Source organism: Cibotium barometz, chromosome 4, assembly GCF_041138505.1.
Source record: "Cibotium barometz isolate CiBa-2024 chromosome 4, ASM4113850v1, whole genome shotgun sequence".
In the NCBI taxonomy this organism is placed as follows: domain Eukaryota; kingdom Viridiplantae; phylum Streptophyta; class Polypodiopsida; order Cyatheales; family Cibotiaceae; genus Cibotium; species Cibotium barometz.
This window is the reverse complement of record NC_141049.1, coordinates 19,463,831-19,486,317: the sequence shown is the minus strand read 5'-3', so window position 1 is coordinate 19,486,317 and position 22,487 is coordinate 19,463,831. Positions and strand designations below refer to the sequence as shown.

The window sequence follows — 22,487 nt, the reverse complement described above, 5'->3', positions numbered from 1 at the left end:
GTAAATTTGGCAGGTTGTGCGAGCTTACTATGGGGGAAGGACTATTTCTCAAGAAGATATAGAAGCTGCTCTAGTGGTTGGCAAGGGGCCACGAGAGCTACGCCGTTTCCGTAAGAAGAGAGGTTTAACTGTGGATAAATTCCTCAAGCCCAAGGAGGATGGTGTTGGATATGGACAGAATGCTAAGTTGGAAGCTGCAAACAATGAAGAAAATGAATGTTGGAAGGAAAATATTGACATAAATGTGACTTTGGAAGATATTTCTGGTGCTGAAGCTAATGCAAAACCTTTGATTGGAAGCATTGAATCTAAGGATACGGAGAAAACAAGCACCTCAAGTGATATTGTAAAGGTTGTGGCAGAAGATGGTATGGTTCTGCCAGGGGATACAGAAAGTGCTTCAATGGAAGAGTTTGATGGTGACAAATCTGTAGATGAAGCCCTCCTCATAGGGAGTGCAAATAAAATCCTTGTCATTACTGAAGACTCACTTGATAAATACCCAAGACCCTTCATGGTAGAGGATACCGGCAATGTTGCAGCTGAAGGCTTTGGTGATGATGAGGAACCTTTAGATGAAGTCCTATGTGTAGGGAGTGGAATTGAAATCCTTGGCGTTGCTGAAGATCCACTTGGCGCAGATGAGGGATTTTTGATGACAGAAAAGACATGTTCAGAAGGATGTTCGGAGGTGTTCTCTCCTGGACAAAAGCCATCACAGAGGGTCTCTTTACTAGGTCATGGGCCTCATGGAAAGAAAGTGGTAGAGATTCTCTTACAGAAAGAAGGAGAAGCTGGAATCACACAGTTTTGTCAAAGGTGGCGTGCAGTTTTTGTGGAGTCTGTCAAGCCTACTCATCTTCCTCCGGGATGGGATATTTTGCACAGGTTTTCTTTCAATTCTCCTCTTTAGCACCTTTGCTTTGATCCATCAACAATTGTCCACCCCCCTTCTTTTTCTTCAAGAACAAAAGCATATGTGCATTAGACTAAACATTTCTAGTAGCAAGAGGAAGAGAAAGAGATAAGAGTTAAGGCCACACTGATCTTAAAATAGGATTTATTCCACCCTAATGCTATTAGGGTTTCTTGCAAACCCTTGACTGTTAGTGTTTCTTCCCAACCCTTATGCTAACGGCATTAGGGTTTATTTTTAACCCTAATGGTAGTGGGGCTTGGAATAAACCCAAATAGCATTAGGGTGTTTTGCGTCTTTTACTCACACGCTGGCACACAACATCCTTCTCTCCAACTTCTTCCCTGCTTATTTTTCTTCTTTTCAAGTAGAAAGCAAGATTTGGACACATTGAACTGGAAAAAGCGTCTCAAAAAAATGTTTGCAACATAGAATGAGTGTGCTAAAGGCTTGGATGTATCCTAGGATGCCATAATGGGGCTTCAAGACTGAAAATCTTCATATGGCAGTGTTACTTGAGTGGATCAATATATATAAATCGACTCTTGCAGAGTGTTACTTTTAGTGATAAAGGCTGGAAGGATTGACAAAAGTGCCGAACCACTAGAAAATCTTACATGCGTGCATGTAGAGTTTGACTGGGTTGAAGAGAGTATGGATAAATACCGTTGAGGACTATTTGGAGATTGAGGCTGGTCTTGCCAATTTGTTGAAGGGTTGGTACGCCCACTTGCTGCATCAGATCCACTCTAACCAAAGCTTCTTTTGGGAAGCGAAGTTTCCCACATTTACTGCTGTGAGGTGATGATCCTCTAGGCTTTTGGGATGCTAAGCTAGATATATTACGTAAGGATGACTGGCTTTGGCAGTCTAGTGTTCAACCCACATAATCTATGTTGCTGTTCTGTTGCTCTATGTATGCTAATGGGGAATGCTGGTTATACATCCCCATTCTCGGTGCTTGCCATTTATTTGCACTCGCTTGAACATCATGTCTATCGTGGCTTTGTGTTAGGCCTCATATACGGGCTTTTACATCCTACACGTAGCCCCTCTTCCCAGGACGTTGCATGCGGAAGCTCGAAGGAACCTCTTTATGTCATGTGCACCATTGTCCTAGGGTGCTACGTGGATAGTGTGCTGCTTCTAGGACAGTAAGTCACCTTTTCTTATGGACCAAGAGCATGTTGTGAGCCCTAGTCCAAGGGACAAGTCACCAAGCACCATCTAGGCTTAGGGTTAGTGTCCATTGTGCCTGTGGTACAAGTCTATGTAACCCTCTTTGCAAGTCGTAAAATGTTGTACTGACCAACCGGAACCAAAAGGGGAAAAAGTGGACCAATTATTGGGCTGATGGAGTGCGCCTATGTAAAGAGACTTCAAGGGCACATCTTTTGAGAGAAACCCTAGCTCTTGATGCCTATATAATAGCAGCCAGCTAAGGGCATAAATCATCTTGCAACTTGTGAGCTCAAGGGTCAGCCCAAGCATGAAGAGGCCATGGACCCTTAAATAGCTTGCATAAGCGGAGCATAGAGGTCAACCATATCCTCATCATCTGAAGGAGGTTGTTCAGCCAGCCTCTAATGCTAAAATGCAGGTCATCAAGAAGGCCATCTTTGGAGCAAAAACGCACAGCACATAGGGGCCCTACAACAAGAAGGAAACCCAGCATACAGGCTGGCCGGAGAGCTGCAGAATAGGGTACATATAGAGAGAAAACGCAGCCCTAAAGGTGCCCCGAACGTAACTTGGTTGAACACAATGCAAATCAATACACTTAAATACACCAAGATTTAATGGACAACATGCTCAATACAAGAAGTAATTTGTTGAATTGACAAGAAAAGTATAGTCATGGGCATTTCTGACCAGATTTCCATACCAATGCATATGAATACAGTATTGCAAACACTGTGATTGTTGGTGTAGACTTGCAACTCACACTAACCTCTCGAGTGCCCATGTTCCCTACCATCTGCTCTCTATTGTTCCACCAACACATGGTAGCAATGATCTGCAAGAGAGCACGTAGGACAAGAGAACACTACATAGGGTATGTGATCTTGGAGTCCGGTTTCTTTCTCTTGCTACTTGCTTCCATATTTAAGCATAAAAGCTTACCACTTGCAAGTAGAAACGATGACAGCGGAAGTCTTCGCGATGGAAGTGCTTGGAGTGTTGAAATCTTCGTTTTATCGCAATCCTTTGTGACAAAAGTCTTCAAGAGGATGAAGGGAACCCTGGAAAAGCTTCCGCTATGGTTCAACTTGAGAAAGGAAGGCTGAAATTAGGGTTTTCAGCAAAAAGACCAAAAATTACAGCAAAAATAAGAGATATTTTGCTGAATTTCAGTCATTGGGAGTGTGTAGGAGTGTACAACACTTGGAAGCTTAGAAAACACCCTAGCAAGCTTGGATATGGAGTTGGGAAGGAGAAAGTGCAAAAAATACAGCCAAAGATGTCTCATGAATGTAGGCATATGCTCACTTATGGTAGTGCTATGTGTGAACAGGGCTTAACCAAGGGCACTTTTTCCCATGTGGTTTCCCCCCTTGGATATCAAGTGTGAAAGGACACTCTACATATAATATTTTGTACTTCTATATTACATGGATGTGACACACATGCAAGGGTTGACTTGCATTTTGTGGCTACCACACTTTTGGCTCTCTCTCTCTCTCTCTCTCTCTCTCTCATTTCTGTGTGAGCTTCTCCATCCTGCACCTAACCCTAATGTGCAGGTTTTTGTGTGTGTGAGTGTGTGAGTCCAACACCAACAATTGGTATCAGAGCTGGGGGCTGCCTGTGGAGTTATGTCCCTAAAATCTACGATTAACTATGAGTTTCTGCCGCTTCCACAGTTCTGTCCGTCTCCTGTGAAATTCCGTCGACGGAGCCAGTCCGTCCGTCGTCGCTGTGGCTTCTCCGTCGCCTATTTGCTTCCGTCCGCCAGATTCGGCCGCCAATTGCCGGCGGCACTAGTGGGGAGAGCACCGTTGCCGCTCAGTCCACAGGCGGCGCCTTCCTTTTCAGACACCTCCAACCGGTGGCGCTAGTGCGCAAACCTCCGCCGCCGCCCGTTCCGCCCAACCTCTTCAGCGGGCCGCCGCTGTCGCTTTTTGCCTCCTCGCCTAGTGGCTGTGCCCTCTGCAGCCGACTGTGCACGCAATCATCTTTGACCATTGGCTGCGACAGGCTACACCTCCACGTCCCCGTCTCCCACATCCAGGCGTTCAGCTCCCCGCCTGGCCTCGATTCCGCCACGTGCAGTTTCCCGTTCGGCCTAGATTCCGCCAGCGTCACACTCGCGCTTGCAACTCCTCCGCCTGCACATCCGTGGTCCCCCGCTACGTGCAGGTACTTTTATTTCAGAAAATAACAAAATAAACAAGAAAAAAAAACTTTGCAGGCATTCTGGTGCAGGTTCAGCAATCTTTTGGGGTTTGCCAAGATTCCCCTTTGCCAGAAAAATTGCAGGTGGTGCCATTCATGCTGTTTGGGTTGGAATTTGGGGGTTTTTCAAATTGAGGTCAAAATCAGCATCTTTTAGTTGCAGAAATTTGGGGCTTTTGTGAAAATTGGCCAATTAACTGCACATTGAAGCGATTGGAGTGCATAAAAATTGCGGCTTTTCAGATTGGAGCATGTAATTGGGCATTACTACTCTGATTTGTCACATATGTATACACATTGTGTGTAATTGGACAACTTGGTGCAGGTTTATACTTGCTTCAGTTTGTAGGCAAATGTTTGCACAGGACATTTGGTTGCCTGGCAGTGCACATTGGTGCTTGGTTTGCTTCCAGGTATATTTTGTTGACATGGCTCAAAATGCTACAGATGTATTTGGTGTGCTCACCCAGGAGGACAAGTTGGATGGATCTAACTACTCCCTCTGGAGTTTCATGATCCGTAATTTGCTGGTAGCCAAAGGGCTTTGGGGCATCGTGTGTCGTGATGACACACGCCCACTTACCATACAGCCAGCCACGCCTCAAAGAGGAGGTGCTCAAAGAGCTCCTGAAGTAGAACCTGCTCCCACACAAGAGAAGAAGAGATGGGACTCTAGGGATGCACAGGCCATGTCATTGATAGCCCTTTCAGTGAAAAGGACTATTATTCCGCACATTCGTTCTTGCAAGACATGGAAGCTTACATGGGACACATTGGATGCAATGTATTAGGTACGCAACGAGGCAAGAGTTGCCTACTTGAAGAGGCAATTGGATCTTCTTTCTATGGATGAGGGTGATTCCATGGCAGATCATCTCACCAAAGTGAAAGATTTGTAGGAACAATTGCTCAACATTGATGTGGTTATCCCAGACAGACAGCTGGTCACCAACACTCTTTATTCTTTACCACCTTCCTACTTGGGCTTTCACACCTCTCTCAACCTCTCTATGAGAGGAGGTGGTGATCCCGTCACTTTTGAAGAGCTGGTGGGTTTACTCTTGTAGGAAGAGCAAACAAGAGCAAACTTAGCAGCAACCGTGGTGGAGACGAGGCATTTACAGCCAAGGATAAGGGTAAAGCAAAGAGTTGTAAGTATGGGGGACAATAGTCTAGCAAGGCTGGTCATGGACAACCCTCTTCTGGTGGTGAAAAGTCTGACAAAGGGGATGCAAACAAGCCTAAAAAGAAAGGCATATGTCACTACTGCAATAAGCTTGGACACTACATCAGTGAATGTAGGAAGCGCATTGCAAAAGAGAAAAGGAAAGAAGCAGGCAATGCAGTAGCAGACTCTTTTGATGACAAAGCATAGCAATCAGCTAATGTAATTCAAGAAGAGTACACTTTTTTGGTCACATGCACTAGTGATACACCAAGTGCTTCAAACAATGATATGTCTTGCATTGCATCTGACAGACAGGATGTATCATGGTATTTTGATAGTGGTGCTTCGAGCCACATCACTTCATGCAAAGATGTATTTCAGCACTTGCTTTATGCTTCAAATGGCCGCACTGTATCATGTGCAGATCATACCACATATCCAGTAAAGGGAATTGGCAATGTCATACTTATTGTAGCCAATGGTGTCAATATATGTATGAAAAATGTATTGTATGTTCCAGGCATAAAGAAAAATTTACTCTCCGTCTTGGCCATAAAGGACCAAGGTTTAAAGGTTGAATTTGAAGATGGGAAGTGTTTGGTAAAAGACCCATCAAAGGGTTATGAAATAGTCACTTCTGGAACACGATACAAAGGCTTGTATAAGCTGGACAGTTATGACAAGCGTACTTATGATGCAAATACAGTGGCTGCCCACACTCCTGCTATGCATGATGTAGAGCTATGGCATGCTCGTTTTGGGCATGTAAATTTTCGGAGTTTGATGCTTTTGCAGAAGCATCATATGGTTGATAACATGCCGCCTCTTGCGTCTCCACCAAGACATGTATGTGAGGGGTGTATTTTGGGAAAGATGCAACGAAAACCATTCCCCAAAGATGGAGCTGTTAGAGCTGAAAGTAAATTACAGCTCATACACAGTGATGTATGTGGTCCAATGCGGACACCATCCATAGGGGGGCATCTTTACTTCGTCACATTCATTGATGACTACTCCAGGTTTGCTTGGGTTTTTACCTTTTGAAAGCGAAAGTAGAGGTGTTTGCATGCTTTCGACACTTTGTAGCAATGGCTGAAAATATGTGTGGATGTAAAGTCCAAACACTCCGCTCAGATAGAGGTGGAGAATACATGTCAAATGCATTCAAGGATTATATGCTTCAAAAGGGTATCAAACACCAATGTACTATGCGTTATACACCGCAGCAGAATGGTGTAGCTGAGAGGAAAAATAGATCTCTCATGGAGATGGCAAGATGCATGGTGAGAGCACAAAAGTTGCCTCACAATTTTTGGATGGAAACTATAATGTGTGCAACTCATGTGTTGAATAGGTGTCCAACAAAAGCTTTGAAAACCATAACACCATTTGAGGCTTGGTATAGCCGAAAGCCAACAGTGGATTATATGCGTACATTTGGGTGTTTGGCATATGCACATGTGTCAGAACAACTCCGAACAAAGCTAGATGACAAAGCAATGAAATGCATTTTTGTGGGCTACAACAATGAGAGCAAAGGATACCGTCTTTATAATCCAACAACACGAAGGATTTTTGTTAGTAGAGATGTGGTATTTGCTGAAAATTCAGAACAGCCCATGTACAGCTTGTATTAAAGTAATGATATAGGCATACAGGACATGTTTGATGGACTGTTACCTATTGCAATTAGGGGGGATTCAGATCAGCCAGTCCCTACACAAAAAAATCCTCATGTTGAACATGTGGAACAGCCAGTCATTCAGCCCCCTTCTATAGAAGAAGTGGAAGATCTTGTCAGGGAAGAGCAAACAGCCATAGACACCGCCAAGTCAGTGCCAAGATGGTTGCTAAAAACTTTGCAAGAAAGCAAACTTGCAGTTCCACTCACAGGTAGAACAAGGGCTAGTTCCAGCCATGCATTGAATATACATCATGGGGAGTTTGCATTAGCCATGGGTGGTCTCTTTGATTCAGAAGAGCCTTCTTCTTATGAAGAAGCACATGAGAATGAGCATTGGGTGCAAGCTATGCAAGCTGAAATCTCTCCTATCATGAAGAATAATACTTGGGATCTTGTGGAATTGCCTAAAGGCAAGCATGTCATTGGAACAAAGTGGGTGTACAAAGTCAAAAGGAAGTCTGATGGTACTATTGACAGGTACAAAGCAAGACTTGTGGCTAAAGGCTACTCCTAGAAAAAGGGAATAGATTATGAGGAGACTTTTGCTCCTACTTCGAGAATGACCACAATAAGATCAGTGATTGCATTGGCTGCACATAAAGGATGGAAAGTGCATCAATTGGACATCAAAACTGCATTCTTAAATGGGGATTTACAGGAGGAAGTATATGTAAATCAGCCCATTGGTTTTGTAGTTCCTGGTGAGAAACATAAAGTATGCAGGTTACACAAAGCATTGTATGGGTTAAAGCAAGCTCCAAGAGCTTGGTATGATAAAATACATGCTCATCTAACCAGCCAAGGTTATGTGAATAGTCCAGCTGAAAGCATATTGTATGTGAAGAAAACTCGTGCCGATATTCTCATAGTCATCTTGTATGTAGATGACATGCTCATTACAGGTACTAGCAAAGCACAGATTTCAGATTTCAAAGCTGATTTGAAAGCTGAAGTTGATATGTCAGATTTGGGGCCTTTACACTACTATCTTGGCATACAGTTTATGCATACAGATGATGGCATTGTTATGCAGCAAACTAAGTACATAAAAAGTTTGCTAAAAAGGTTTCACATGGATGAATGTAAGCCCATTTCTACTCCAGTAGAACCAGGTGTACGGCTTACTATGCATGATATTGGAGAGTCTTTTGAGGCCGGCATTTACAGCCAGGCAGTGGGATGTCTCATTTACTTGTGTAACACGAGGCCAGACATCTTTTGGGTTGTCTTTGTTGAGCAAATTCATGCACAGCCCAGGCACAAAGCATTGGCAAGCAGTCAAACGCATTTTTCGTTATCTTCAGGGTACCCTGGATCTTGGTTTGTTCTATCCCAGGGGGGGCAGCTTGCAGCTTTATGCATACAGTGATTCAGATTGGGCTGGTGATTATGATACCAGGCAATCCACCAGTGGGAATTGTTTTTTTCTTGGCAGTTCATGCATATCTTGGTTAAGTAAAAAGCAACCCACTGTTGCCGCATCTACTTGTGAGGCTGAGTACAAGGCAATCTTCACAGCTACAGTAGATTGTGTGGTTGAGGAGATTATTGGCTGATCTTCGTGAGTGTCAGCAGACACCCACCACCATTCTCACTGATAGCCAGAGTGCTATGGCCGTGGCACGAAATCTAGTATTTCATGCACGTACCAAGCACATTGAGATTCATTATCACTATGTCAGAGAGAGGTTACATGCAGGGGAGATCAGTTTATCTTACTGCCCTACACAGGATAATGTTGCAGATCTATTCACAAAGGCTTTACCTCGAGAAAAGTTTGAAAAGTTTGAAGCTTTCCGCAAAGCTTTGGGCTTACTCTCATACAGAGAGTGATCTGCTACCTTGTACAGGTTCACACTTCCACTACAGGGGGGGTTTGTAGGCATATGCTCACTTATGGTAGTGCTATGTGTGAACAGGGCTTAACCAAGGGCACTTTTTTCCATGTGGGTTTTCCCCTTGGATATCAAGTGTGAAAGGACACTCTACATATAATATTTTGTACTTCTATATTATATGGATGTGACACACATGCAAGGGTTGACTTGCATTTTGTGGCTACCACACTTTTGGCACTCTCTCTCTCTCTCTCTCTCTCTCTCTCTCTCTCTCATTTCTGTGTGAGCTTCTCCGTCCTGCACCTAACCCTAATGTGCAGGTTTATGTGTGTGTGAGTGTGTGAGTCCAACACCAACAATGAAGGAGGCGCCTACTTCTAGAGAGAGAGGGAAGAGTGAGGTGGTGAGTTGTCCACTCTAGGTGTCAGGTAGATGCTTTGTGGTGCAAGCTAGAACTGACACATGGCTGGTTACTCCCTTTGTAAAGGGGATAAGGTCTGGGCGGTGGGCATTGGGTTTTGTTGTCATGTGCACAGTGTGTATCTACCGTGTGCTACAAGCCCACAAGTCTTGGCTGTCCAATAGCAACGCGACAGCTATGTGGCATGTATACATCCGTATACTGCGGTCGCTGTATAAACCCATCCCCTGAGATGCTCATAAAGTGGTCTCTGTAATATAGCATCTTCGGTGGTAGTGGGCTCTCTGGTGCTGTCCATGTCTCCTGTATGTAGCGCTGCCATATGTCCTGTCTCATCACTCTGTTCCTCTCATTGAGAGAGAGGTAACCCCGTGGAGCAGACTGATCATACTGAAAAGGTGGCAACCGCTCAATGTCTATCCCATGATGTGAGAACCACTGTAGCATCTATGCATACCAAGATCCAGTGTGTCCAGCCTCGGCCAACTGTCTGGATGCCTCAAAAGCTCGGCTTTATGCTCAAGAGAGGCTCATGCTTCTTTTATACTTGGGGAAGCCTTCCTTTTTACCAAAAAGTGATGCTTTTGCCTTTTACTTTTCTTTTAGTCTTTTTAACAGTAAAATATTACTAAACTTTAGTCAAAAGTTCTTGTTTTGCTTTTCTAGCTTCAGAGCCTTGCTTTTTGGCCCTAGAGCTACTTTTTGCAAAAGCGATTTTCAGCTTTTTGGTCTAGCTCAGTCTCCTCTTTCTTGGCTCACAATCAAACATGTTTGACTTTTTGCTTTTTCTTGCTTTCATAATTTATAAGTGAGTTTTGGTCGTCCAAAACTTAATGAAGTGTGTACACACTCACTTATAAATTAGTTCTAATTCCTAAGGCTAGGTTTATGACCAATACTTATCACATGTCACATGCATGCCACATAACCATGTTAGCAGACAGTTTTACACGCACGGTTCATGGACGGGTGTCCCTTTACCCGGAACCATGGTCACCATGAAACTCATTTCGGTGGCTTTGAAACTTGTTTCACGTTTCAATCTTGAAACGTTTCATTTGCACATTGAAACCATATCGTTTCATGTGGGGAAAAAGGTTGTGATTTTGTGTGCTTTTATAATTCTTTCTCTTTCCTTCTTTCATCCTATTTGTTCTTTTCTCTTCTCTTTTGTATGTCTTCTTTGTTTACTGATGATAAATATGCTAATATCATTTTATAACTGTTGGCCAGTACCTTCACATTTTATGTATATGATCATTTCAGTCCAATGTTTCATTGTCCACCTACCTGGCGTTGAAACGTTTTGTTCCAAAATAAATCGTTTCAACATTGTTTCATTTCGATAGTGAAATGTTTCGCAGTGACCTTGCTCGGAACTACACATTGGTCAAGCAAGCATAAAAACAGCATGTAATTTCAATTTCAAGCAAGTACATAAAGATGCTATGCAATGCAACATTGGTATAGATAATCCTCGTTCATGAGACTATACCAAAATAGATGTGCCCCAGGCAAGTACATGAGGTATGAGACCCAATGGAACACCAATCCACTAGGCATTTCCAGGCATGTACACAAAGGCACAAGTCCCAACAGAAAGCCAATTCCACAGTATCACATGAGTGGCATGAATCCCCGGGATATACAACTGCCATGGACATCAGTCCAATGTACATACATGATGAGAAAGCACGGGTGGACCAATTGGGTGGCCAAATGGTGACACCGAATCAGCCCCAAAACAGAGGTTCCATTCAGCCCAATGCCTTCCTAGTATTTGGATAGGTTGGAGGACGGGGTACGAGATCTTCGCTAGAACTCGTAGCTAGTCCTTCGATACACCAATAAGGTAACCCACCTCGAGACTCACCTTCAGAAGTTCGATAAAGAATGCCTTGGTATTTTTTTTTTCCGAGAAAAGATCCTTTCATTAGTTATATAAAAACGCCCGTAAGCTACAAAAGATCCTCTCTGCTCATAAGAAAACAGAGCAGAGAACAAAGCAAGGCGGCCAGGGAGACTCTCCCTAGGTGTTGAAAAGTACAAGTATCAGTACAAAGAACTGAGAGGCTATATCATACAATAGGAGGGGGGAAAAGCCAAACAGGTGGGTTGTAGTGCCAACGGGGGGACCCCGCGTGTAGGGTATAGAAGGCGCCGCTGCGCCAAGTGGTGTGAAAGGCCTGGCGCCGCAAGATCGCCTCATCCGAGTCGCCCTGGGGGATGCGGTCATACTGTCCTCGCAGGGTGTGGATGAACTCCTGCCAGATCCCTCGAACAGTCTCTGCTGGTGGCTCCAGTCTCCCCTCAAAGGCCCTGAAACACCGGGCCCTCCAGGTGAACCAGATGGTGAGGCTACTGAGGAGCTCCCATCGTAGATCCCTCTCCTGTGTCCAGCCGGCGGACGAGAAGTCCGGTGAAGGAACAAGGCGAGGCTGGCCCCTAATGAATCTGATGGCCTGGCTGTCCTGCTCCGTCTCATAGCCCATAGCAGGCCCTGACGAAGTCGACCAAGCAGCGGCACCCCATGTATACATCCCCTCTGGAGTGAGGGGGGCCAGAATGCGCAGCATCCGCAGCCAAATCTGCTGCGCCTGAGGGCAGTCCCATAGGCAATGTCTCTGTGTCTCCATAGGGTGGTCGCATCGGATGCAGGCCGCCGGAAGACCGCTATAGACAAGCCAGGTGCCAACTGCAGAGCCCCTGTGGGCGACCAGCCATTGGAAAGTCGAGATCCTGCGTGCATGTCGACTAGCCCAGAGCCTGGTCCAAAAGTCCTCCAGGAACTCCGGTGAGAGTCCCTGTAGCCGCCAGTGCCTGGATGTAGCTGGAGAGACCATTCTCCTCGCTGTCAAAATATGTCGCCCCAACCGAACAGTATACTGGAAAAAGGTGATCTCTGTGGCCTCAAAGGATGCATAAGGATCATGCCACTCGTACTCGCCAGGGTCCCACTGGATCTGGGCCAAGGGGCGCGCTACATATGCCCATATGCGCCAATCAGAGTCCACATCTGCGAGGTCTGGGTCAATATGCCACTTCCGAGAAGCGGCGGCCACCACCCGTATCCTCTGAAAGATGCACTCTGCAACCAAAGGCGTCTCCACCTCCACTCTTTGAAGTCTGCCCTCATCCTGGATCTCATAGTCGAGGCATATGCCATCCTCAGTGCAAGCTCTGACAGCAATCAGGATCTCCAACTGTGTAAACGCTCCCATCCACCGTGGGGCCATGGGCTCGACAGGCGTGAACCACTCCTCTGTGAGTGCCTCCTGAATGTCATTCCTCATAATCAACCCCTCTCTGAAGTGACTCAGCCTCTCCACCTGGATCTCCTCTGGGAGACTGCAGAAGGCGTGCCAGTCTCCAAAACTACGTGCTGGGCCTGCCGCCAATGGTCCCCAGGCTAGATGAGGCCGAGAACCCAGCATATGACCCTGCTCTGTGCGAACCGCTGGGCTCCAGATGAGCGGCTGTCTGGCCCACTCCTCATCACAAGAAGGAGGTCTCTGAGAGAGCCCCGGTCTCAGCAACTCCCAAGCTCTCAGGATGCTCAAGGCAAATCTGTCCTCCCATCCTCTACTGAGGCCTGTCCTCCTCATCTCTATGAAGATCCATCGTATCTCTGGTGCCCAAGTGCCCCTTGCTGGGGGAGCCCGAGCCTACAGCCGTTGCAAAAGAAGCTCTTTCCAAGGCTCAGCGCCTGGAAGTAGCCCCCGAACAATCAACTTCCCCAATAAGGCTCTACTCTGATCAACTGGATCTATAATGCCCAAGCCTCCCTGAGCCAATGGAAGTGTAATAACTGCCCAAGCAACCTTTGCCCGAGCTGGCTGACCATCCCGCCCAGACCAAAGAAAGTTCCTGATCAGCCTCTGTACCTGGCTGATACAAGAGCTAGAGAAGATCCAGCAAGACGTAATGTACCACATGGTCGCTAAAAGCACCTGATTTGCCACCACCACCCTCCCAGCCAAGGATAGCCGAGCTGTACTCCAATACAAAAGCTTCTTCCGAATGCTCAGAAGAAGCGGGGCAATTTGCTGCTCAGGTGACAAATCTAGTCCAATCTGGCATCCCAAATATCGCACTGCTGTGCCAGGAGGAATCCATCTAAAACCGGGGTCTGGGCTCCATGCCGGAGTGGGAGCGCTACTGATCCAAAAGGCCACTGTCTTGCGCCAATTGATCAATGCTCCCGAAGCTGCACTAAAAACCTGGAGCGACTGCTCTGCCCGTTGAAGATTGGCCTCCTGGCCATGTAGAAATAAACCCGTGTCATCAGCAAACTCAGCATCGAGCAGGTCCTCCCCCCTAACTGGGAGCTGGAGTCCTCTCAAACCAACCTCCTCTGCCGTCAGATACATGCTCATAGCCTTAGCAAAGAAGAGAAAAAGAAACGGGGCGAGAGGACACCCCTGACGGACTGATCTGGTCAACTCAAAACTCGGCCCCTGTCCTCCTGCAATCAGCACCTGGCTACGAGCTGTGGAATATAGAGCCGCCACCCCTCGAATCCAACCTGGCTCAAAGCCCAGGCGAAGCATAGTGCCCTCTAAGAAACCCCAATCGACTCTATCGTATGCCTTCTCAAAATCGAGAAGCATCACGACCAAGTCCTCACCAAGAAATCTAGCTCGGGCCGTCGCCTCCCAGAAGGTGAAAATGTTGTCAAGGATACTACGCTCCTTGACGAATCCTGTCTGGGTAGCATGAATCAACTCCCCCAGGAAGGGCTGGATCCTCAAACTCAAGGCCTTTGCTAAGACCTTGTAGACAGTATTGAGGATCGTAATAGGTCTCCAATTGCGAATATCATCTGATACTCCCTCCCCCTTGGGGATAAGAAAGATCAAGCCCTCTGAAAAGCTCTGTGGCATCACCCCAGTGTCCAAAACATACTGAAAGCCCCTGCGGAGGCCTGGCCCCAAAAGGTCCCAATAGCGCATAAAAAAGGCAGGCGTCGATCCGTCCTCGTCTGGGCAACTATGGCGCGGAAGGACCCTCAAGGCCTCAGCAAGCTCAACCTTTGAGAGAGGCTCACCGAGAACTGTACGCATACGATATGTGACCCTCCTCTGCTCATGGGCCCACACAGTCTGTCTGCAAGCATCCCGAGCCTCAGTGGCTGGCTCCGCTGAAAGCAGGTCTCTATAGAACCCAGTGGCTATGGCTCTGATCTCGTCAGGCTCAGTAGCTACCGATCCGTCCGGCCTCCCAAGCTGGCGGACTCCTGCTCGAGCATGGCGGGGCCCAGTAATCTCAAAAAACTCCCAGTCACTCTATCACCAAGCTGCGTCCACTGAGAGGCCTGGCGGCGATAGTAAAACTCATGTCTCTGCTCCTCTTCCTCTCTAACCTCCTGGCGTGCCTGGCTCAGCTGGGCGCCACCCACTCACATGTAGGTTGCTGCTCTTGAAGGCGCTGAAGCGAAGCAAGGCTACGTCTCAGCCGACGCTCCCTCTCGCGAACCTCTCCCAGCCGTGTCAAGGCTGCAGCGTGCAAAAAAGAGCTGAGCTCGATGAGTCCCTGGGCACACTGGCCTGCTGCATCCTGGTCAGAGCTCTAACTATCATGCCATATCCTCTCAATGTCCTCAGCGAGACTAGGATCTGTAAGTACCCTCTCTGGGATCCTCAACTGCAAGTTGGTCTCGTGTCCTCTCCTCAAGTGTCAAAATAACTGGCGCATGGTCTGAAAAAGAGGTGCTAGCGAGAATGCCAACGGAGCCCCCTCGCTCCCCTAACCTGTCGCCCACATAAAAGCGATCAATCCGTGATAGATTAGTCCCTCCCTGCCGGCGATCCAACCGAGAGAAACTAAGACTGTCCTGAGAGCGGGAGAAGGCCTCATGCTGCCATGCATCAGTGATCCTCAGTGTCATGCAAAATCGCTCCCAAGCTGCAAGCTCCGTACCGTGCACTGTAACGTGACTGCCTCCCACCCTATCGGCTGGGTCCTCAAGCATGTTGAAGTCTCCCCCGACACACCAATGTGCGGCCTCTGGCAATGCATCCGTTACCTGGGTCCAGAACTCTGCTCTGGCACTAGCATGGTTGGGCACATAGACATTGAGCACGCCAAAGAGCTCATCATGCGTCCTCAGAATGACATACTGTGCTCTACGAGGCACAATGATCCCGCGATCCACAATGGCCTGCCGCCATACATCCGCAATGACCATACATATCCTCCCTGCCCACCCAAGGGGCCAAACCCTGCAGACCAAAAGGTGTCCCATCTACCAGGCATCACCGAACCATATCTCCGGATCCTGCTCTCATCCAAATGGTGCTCCTGCATCAACAAAATATCAATACTGCCCCCAACCAGGCATCTCTGAAGCTCCTGCCTCAAGCAACCACGATAACGTATATAATGTGCGCCGCCAAGGCCCTGTACATTCCATGAGATGATCCTCATGGATGACCTGCTGAGGTGGATGCTGTCTCAGCCGTACGGCGGGCCTTCGCAAGCGGCGTGGATGGAGAATAGTCCCCATCCGAGCGGCTACGAATCTGCCCACCCGGTGTGCTGCAAGAATCTCGGATCAGGCACCAGTGGCTGTGTCCCATGGCGACTGCCTCCCGCTCAGACAGAGCACCCTCGTGTATGCATACATATCCAGGGTTGCGTGCTAAGTCTGCCACTATGCGAACGACCAAATGTCGAATCCCTGAGGCATCCACACTCCCGGGATCAATGAAAAAATGAGCCAACTCCCATAGTCGGCCTATCACATCTGTCACCTCTAGATCGCTTACATGGTGAGAAAACTCAACTGCCTGAGTCTTCAAAGTGCTAAGAGCGAGCTCCAGAGTCCACTCTCGGTCGCATGGGCCACAGAGAGGGAATGAGAAGGCCACCGTTGAATCAAGTGCCTCCTCCTCGCGGGCCGGAGGTATCACTACATGAACTCTGATGGGTGCTGGCTCATGGGGGCCCTCTGCTCCAAAAAGCCGTGTGAAGGAGTAATCAAAAGCCTCCGAGCGCTGTCTAGTGTCGAGACGACTCAGTTGACTGCGGATAGAGGATATCCGTGAAGCCCGAATCGGCATGGTAAGTCTCCTCTGCGGTGCTCGAGCAAGGTCGGTGCTCAGAGCCCTCCGGACTGCAGGTGAACACGCCAGGGGACTGCCAGGGCCTCCCGAGGAGCTGAGGCGAGCGGGGGGGGGGGGGGGGGGGGGGGGGGGGGGGGGAGGAGGGGGGGAGAAGGGGTGGGGAAGGACCGCTGCCGAAACCGGAGCAGGGACGGGAGGAGGCGAAGGTGGAAGCGAGGCGGGAGGGGGGGACGGGGGGACGGGGGAGGGGGAGGTGGGGGCGAAGGAGGGGGTGCTGGCATCTCCTGGTCCTCAGTCGGCGTTGGGGTCTCCTCCTGGAGGGGAGCAAAGCTGTTCCTCACGGGAACCCAGTGATGCTGAGACTGTGGCTGCTGCTGCATCGGTTTCTGGGCGTGCTGCTGGGGCTGTCTCCCTCGACGGCGCCCCTGTCGAGTCAGCCACTCCGAGGTCTCTGTGGGCTGAGCAGGTGTCCCGGAGGCTGCCTGCCGAGCCGCCTCTGTGGGCGGGCCCTGCTGTTGCGGTGCAGGTCGGGGTCTCCTGCGAGGGCAGGCCTTGGCCAGGGCCGACCTGTCTGCAAATAAAGCACTGGTTCGGGAGCCCCGAAAACTCCACTCTCTGATCAATCCATCCCCCCCCCCCCCCCTATCCTAGGTAGCTGAATGACCTTCGGAAGGGAGGAGATGTCAGGAACCAAAACTCTGACCGAAGGTAGCCCAGCTGCTCTAGCCACCACTGAAGCTGCAGTGGGGCCAGTCTCGAGCACCGAGCCCACCAGTGCTCCTAGCCTCGAAAGGAGCGGAAGGTACTCGCGGCGGAGTCCAGGGAAGCAAACTCTAACATGGAAAAGGCGCTCTCCCTGCTCGGCCGCTACTGGGTCAAAGCCATGCTGCCAAGGTCTGAAGAATGCCCGAGCGCCCCTGATGTCAAGGGGACTCATGGCAAGGACCTGGGCCACGCTCTGGGCAGTCTCGAACTCGATCTGGTAATGTCCACGGCCCAGTAGCTGAACGTCCAGGATCTTGCCCACATCTACAAGAAGGCGGGCCTGGAGAAGATCCCGGATCTCCCCTCTGCTGGGGCGAGTACCGACTATACGGCATATGGTGGAATGTGCCTGGAGGCGTTCCACCTCTGCGGCGAGGCTCGCTTCCTCTTCTGGCAAAAGAGAAAGCCTGATGGGGGTATCCTCAGGGGCGGTCGAGGGGGCTGCGGAAGAGTCCCTCTGGGGTGGGGCGGGAGGAGCCTCCTGTTGGGGTAAAGGCACTATGCCCACCCTTGTAGTGTGTACAAGCCCATAAGTTATAGTACATAGTACACTTAGTACTTTTAATGTACTAAGTGCACTATGTGTACTAGAGCAAATATACATGTGTGATAGAGGAGTCACACACTCACACTTGATGAGTTGACTTATCCCCACATATGTCTCTCTCTCTCTCTCTCCCTTCTTCTCTGTGTGTTTGTCTCTCACATGAAACCCTAATTATTCTCCCATTCAACTGGTATCAGAGCCAAGTTGGCGACCTTGCCTATTGCGAAGCTATCTTTCAACCTTCCGACTGCAGTAATGTTGCAGCCAGACGACACTCTGTATCTCGTGGCTCCTGAGGCGACTTGACAGTGCTGTTGAGGTGACACAAGGTGCACACAAGCGAGGCAACAGGTGGCTGGCTTGGGTGTTGCAGGTGTCAGCAGCGGCCATGACAGGCAGCGTAGCAAAGCAAGCACAGTAGGCACAGGTGCTGCACAGCAGGCATTTAGTCAGCCACAGCAGGTAGTGAACCAGACGCAGCAAAGCAGCGCACAACAGCGCACGGCAGGTGGACATCGTGGGGAAGCGTGTAGCGCTGGCCAAGGCGTAACAAAGCCTTCATGTGCGTTAATGTACCATGTATGATCAGAAATTGATCTTAAATCAAGGGGCTTTTCAAGATTTTATGCTTGTTGAGCTTGGCAAAGCAGCAGGCAAGACTTTTATGCCTTGAATCCTCAGAAATCAGCTTGCAGTCAAGGGGCTTTTGCCCAATTTTTGTTCGGGACTATTGTATGCAGTGGTCGGGACTGTAAAAGTCTGATTTTCACTCATTTGGACAGCCAGGAGAGCATTTATTGTTGCTGTACTTGCTGGTACAGATTTGGTACATCTTTGTACAAGTTTTGGCATGGTTGTACATTGATTTGAGTGAGGAAAAGGTTCATTTTCAGCCGCTGTACTTGCCGGTACAGGTTTGGTACATCATTGGTGAGCACTTAGTACTGTTGTACAGTACTTTGGAAGGGGAACAGAGCACATCTAAGGTGCTGTCCTAAATCTGCAGCAACCAGATTTTGGTGATTTTATCACATACAGTGGAAGTAGAGTTGCATTTGTGCTTCCGCAGTGGGAGATAAACTTTGGGAGAACAACTGTGAGCACTTTGTGTGCTTTGGTGCAGTGTTTGCACATCTTGCAGGGAGTCAGGCATTGACTGTGACAGGTTGCATATTGCTATGGCAACCACAGGTGAGAGCTCTTCATTGCTTCACATCAAGAAGCTTGAAGGCTCACATAATTATGATATTTGGCAAACCCAGTGCTATAATGTGTTGCTCCAGAAGAAGCAGCACAAGCCTATCAAAGAAAGGGGTGTAATGCCCGCTTCTCTTACTGCTGAAGAGTGGGAAGATATGGATGAGTTGGCAAGATCTACTATCATGTTGTCTGTGTCAGACTCTTTACTTTTCAGCATTCGTGAAGAGAAGACAGCTTGGGGAATGTGGTAGAGATTGCAGGACTTGTATGCCCAACAAAGTGCCTCAAGCAAAGTGTATTGGTTGAAGAAACTCATAGGTCTTCAAATGAAGGAAGGGGCGTCTATGACAGTCCATCTAAATGAGTTTAATGGTGTTGTCAGCCAGGTTATCAATCAAAAGTTGGCAATGGACGATGAGTTCAAAGCCACCTTTCTCTTATGCACTTTGCCAGAGAGTTGGGACACATTCAGGACAGCCACTAGCAATTCGAATGCTATGCTGTCATATGCAGATGTTGAGGGTGCTCTTCTTCAAGAAGAGATGAACAGGAAGAACAATTCTGTTGGAAAGTCCAATGCAATGAATGCACGTGGGAGATCCCAGCAAAGGTGTAAAAGCCAAGAACGGAATGGAGCAATTGTCTCGTTTTGGTTACTTGCCTTCTCTAAAGTTTTCAAGTTTTCAGTTTTGTGAGCATTGTATATATGGCAGGCAACTCCAGTGCCCCCACAAGAAAGCTCTTGGACAGAAAGATGCTCAGTTAGAGCTTGTGCATACATATGTATGTGAGATGCCTCAGCTTTCTTTGGGAGGGGCAAAATATTTTGTGTCTTTTATTGATGATGCCACACGTAAGGTGTGGGTTTATCCTCTTCGTTTGAAGAGTGATACATTCTCAGTGTTTGAGAAGTTTGTTGCTCATGTTGAGAATCAAACTGGCAAAACACTGAAGGCTTTGCGTTCCGACAATGGTGGAGAGTATATGTCCAAACAGTTTCAGGACTTTTGTGATGCTAAAGGCATCAGGAGGGAGCTCTCTACTCCTTATGATCCTCCACAAAACGGGACAGCAGAGAGGATGAATAGGACCATTCAGGAGAAGGTCCGTTCTATGTTGTCACATGCCGCGTTACCTCATGGTTTTTGGGCTGAAGCTGTTATGACAGCCGTTCATCTTATAAACAGGTCACCTAGCACGAGGCTTGGTGGGAAAGTGCCAGAGGAAGTATGGACAGGGAAGCCTCCGTCATACAAGCACTTGAGAGTGTTTGGTTGCGTTGCGTACGTGCACATACGCAGGGAAATGCGCACCAAACTTGATCCTAAGTCTCACAAATGCATATTCCTAGGATATGGTGACAGAGGTGAAATGGGGTATAGACTTTGGGATCCCGTGAATAGAAAGATTATACGCAGCAATGATGTCATTTTTGATGAAACATGCATGTATAAAGAGCTTGCAAGGCAACAGGAGCCTGGCAGAGTCATCTTTGATAATGATGGACATCATGGACAACAACCAAGGGCTGTAAATCAGCCATTACAGCAGCAAAACCAGCCCTTAAATGGTGCTGAAAATGGTCCAAATGGACAGCCAGAGATGGTAGAAGATATCCCTATGGATATCCCACAGTTAGAGGAGATACCGGGCATGATATTTCAACCTTATGGCATGGAACAGGAGCCACCAATAGGTGATATGCAGGCTGGACAGCAACCTGCAAATGATGGTCATTGGGTACGGAGGTCCACAAGACCCTCCAGAGCCCCTGACAGGTTTGTTCCAGGGGTTGACTACTTGATGCTTACTGACTGTGGGGAGCCCTCATGTTATAAGGAGGCTTTACAGAGGGCAGACAAGGCTCTTTGGGAGCATGCCATGAAGTCAGAGATGGATTCTCTGCACAAAAATTGAACATGGAAGTTGGCTTGTGGCAGTCTCAATGATGCCATGGTTGCTACTAGGCCGGACATTGCATTTGCAGTGGGAGTGGTTTCTAGATACATGGCCAAACCTGGCAAGAAGCATTGGGAAGCAGTGAAAGGTGTCATGAGATACTTGAAGGGCACACAGGATATGTGCATTTGTTTTGGCAAACAGGATGCATTAGTGCATGGTTACACGGATTCGGATTATGCCGGTCATCCAGATAACCGGAAGTCTACTACCGGTTATGTGTTTACATTCACAGGAGGTGCTGTGTCATGGATATCCAGGATGCAGAAGTGCACTGCCTTATCTACTACAAAGGCCGAGTATATTGCAGCCACAGAGGCTTGCAAGGAGGAATTATGGCTATCTTGGTTAGTGGTTGATTTAGGTTATACAGGGGATATTCCATTGTTGCATTGTGACAGTCAGAGTGCCATCCAGTTGGCAAAGAACCCTGTCTTTCATGCAAAGACGAAGCATGTGGATGTGAAGTATCACTTCATCAGAGAGGTGATAGAGAACAAGCAAATTCAGCTTGTTAAGATTCATACGGATGACAACCCGGCTGATTTGTTGACAAAGAGTTTGCCTCCAGAGTGGTTTGCTCATTGCAGACACTTGATGGGCATTGGATGAGGCCAGTTTCAGCCTTGACATGGCCTTGTATATTATCATGTACATGCTGATTTTTCTTTTCTTTCATTTAAGGGCACTTTGCCTTTAAGTGGGAGGTTGTTGGGGTAAAGGCACTATGCCCACCCTTGTAGTGTGTATAGCCCATAAGTTATAGTACATAGTACACTTAGTACTTTTAATGTACTAAGTGCACTATGTGTACTAGAGCAAATATACATGTGTGATAGAGGAGTCACACACTCACACTTGATGAGTTGACTTATTCCCATATATGTCTCTCTCTCTCTCTCTCTCCCTTCTTCTCTGTGTGTTTGTCTCTCACATGAAACCCTGATTATTCTCCCATTCACCTCCATCAGAGTCTGAAGCTATGGCGAAGGCGGAGCGAAAGCGGAGAGACCTGCAAGAACCGAGCTGCACACAAAGGGCGGAGGGGGAAGGCGGAAGGTTAAAAAAAGGAAGAACCCCCTGGGGGCGGAAAAACCAGAAAGAAGGGGAGGGGGGGGGGGAAGGCGGCGAAGAAAACAAAACCCTAGGGAGGGGGCGGAAGCAGTACGAAAGGAGGGGTGGGGGGAAAGAGAGGGCTGGCGGAGGGGGGGACGGGGCGCTGAAGAGGGGAGGGGGGCGCGATGGCGAGAAGAAGGGGGCGGGCGCTTTAGCGCAAGAGAGCTAGGCGAAGGGGGGGCGCATAAGCGAGGGCGGGGGGGGGGGGGGGGGGAGGGCGCGTGGGTGGGTAAGGGGAGGGGCGTGCAGGCAGCGCGAGCAGGGGGGTAGAACGGGAGCTTCAGCGAGCAATCCAGGCCTACGTTCTTTGATTTTGAGTTCTAGAATGCCTTGGTATTTTTCTCTAGGAGCTTGTGTTAGCACATTCATCCCCAGTTTCTGCTCATTTATGGTGCCCATTTGGTCCCTTTTGC

General features: G+C 48.3%; 1 protein-coding gene across 4 annotated transcripts in view; it reads left to right on the top strand.

The window, feature by feature from the left end:
* Positions 1-22,487, top strand: part of LOC147639006 (Polynucleotidyl transferase, ribonuclease H fold protein with HRDC domain-containing protein) — a 91,152-nt gene that overhangs the window by 50,985 nt on the left and 17,680 nt on the right. For all 4 annotated transcript variants that reach the window (XM_086786493.1, XM_086786500.1, XM_086786506.1 and 1 more), the window contains exon 11: positions 14-888. In XM_086786493.1, the coding sequence (XP_086642619.1) occupies positions 14-888 (875 nt within the window). The remainder of the gene's footprint in view (positions 1-13; positions 889-22,487) is intronic.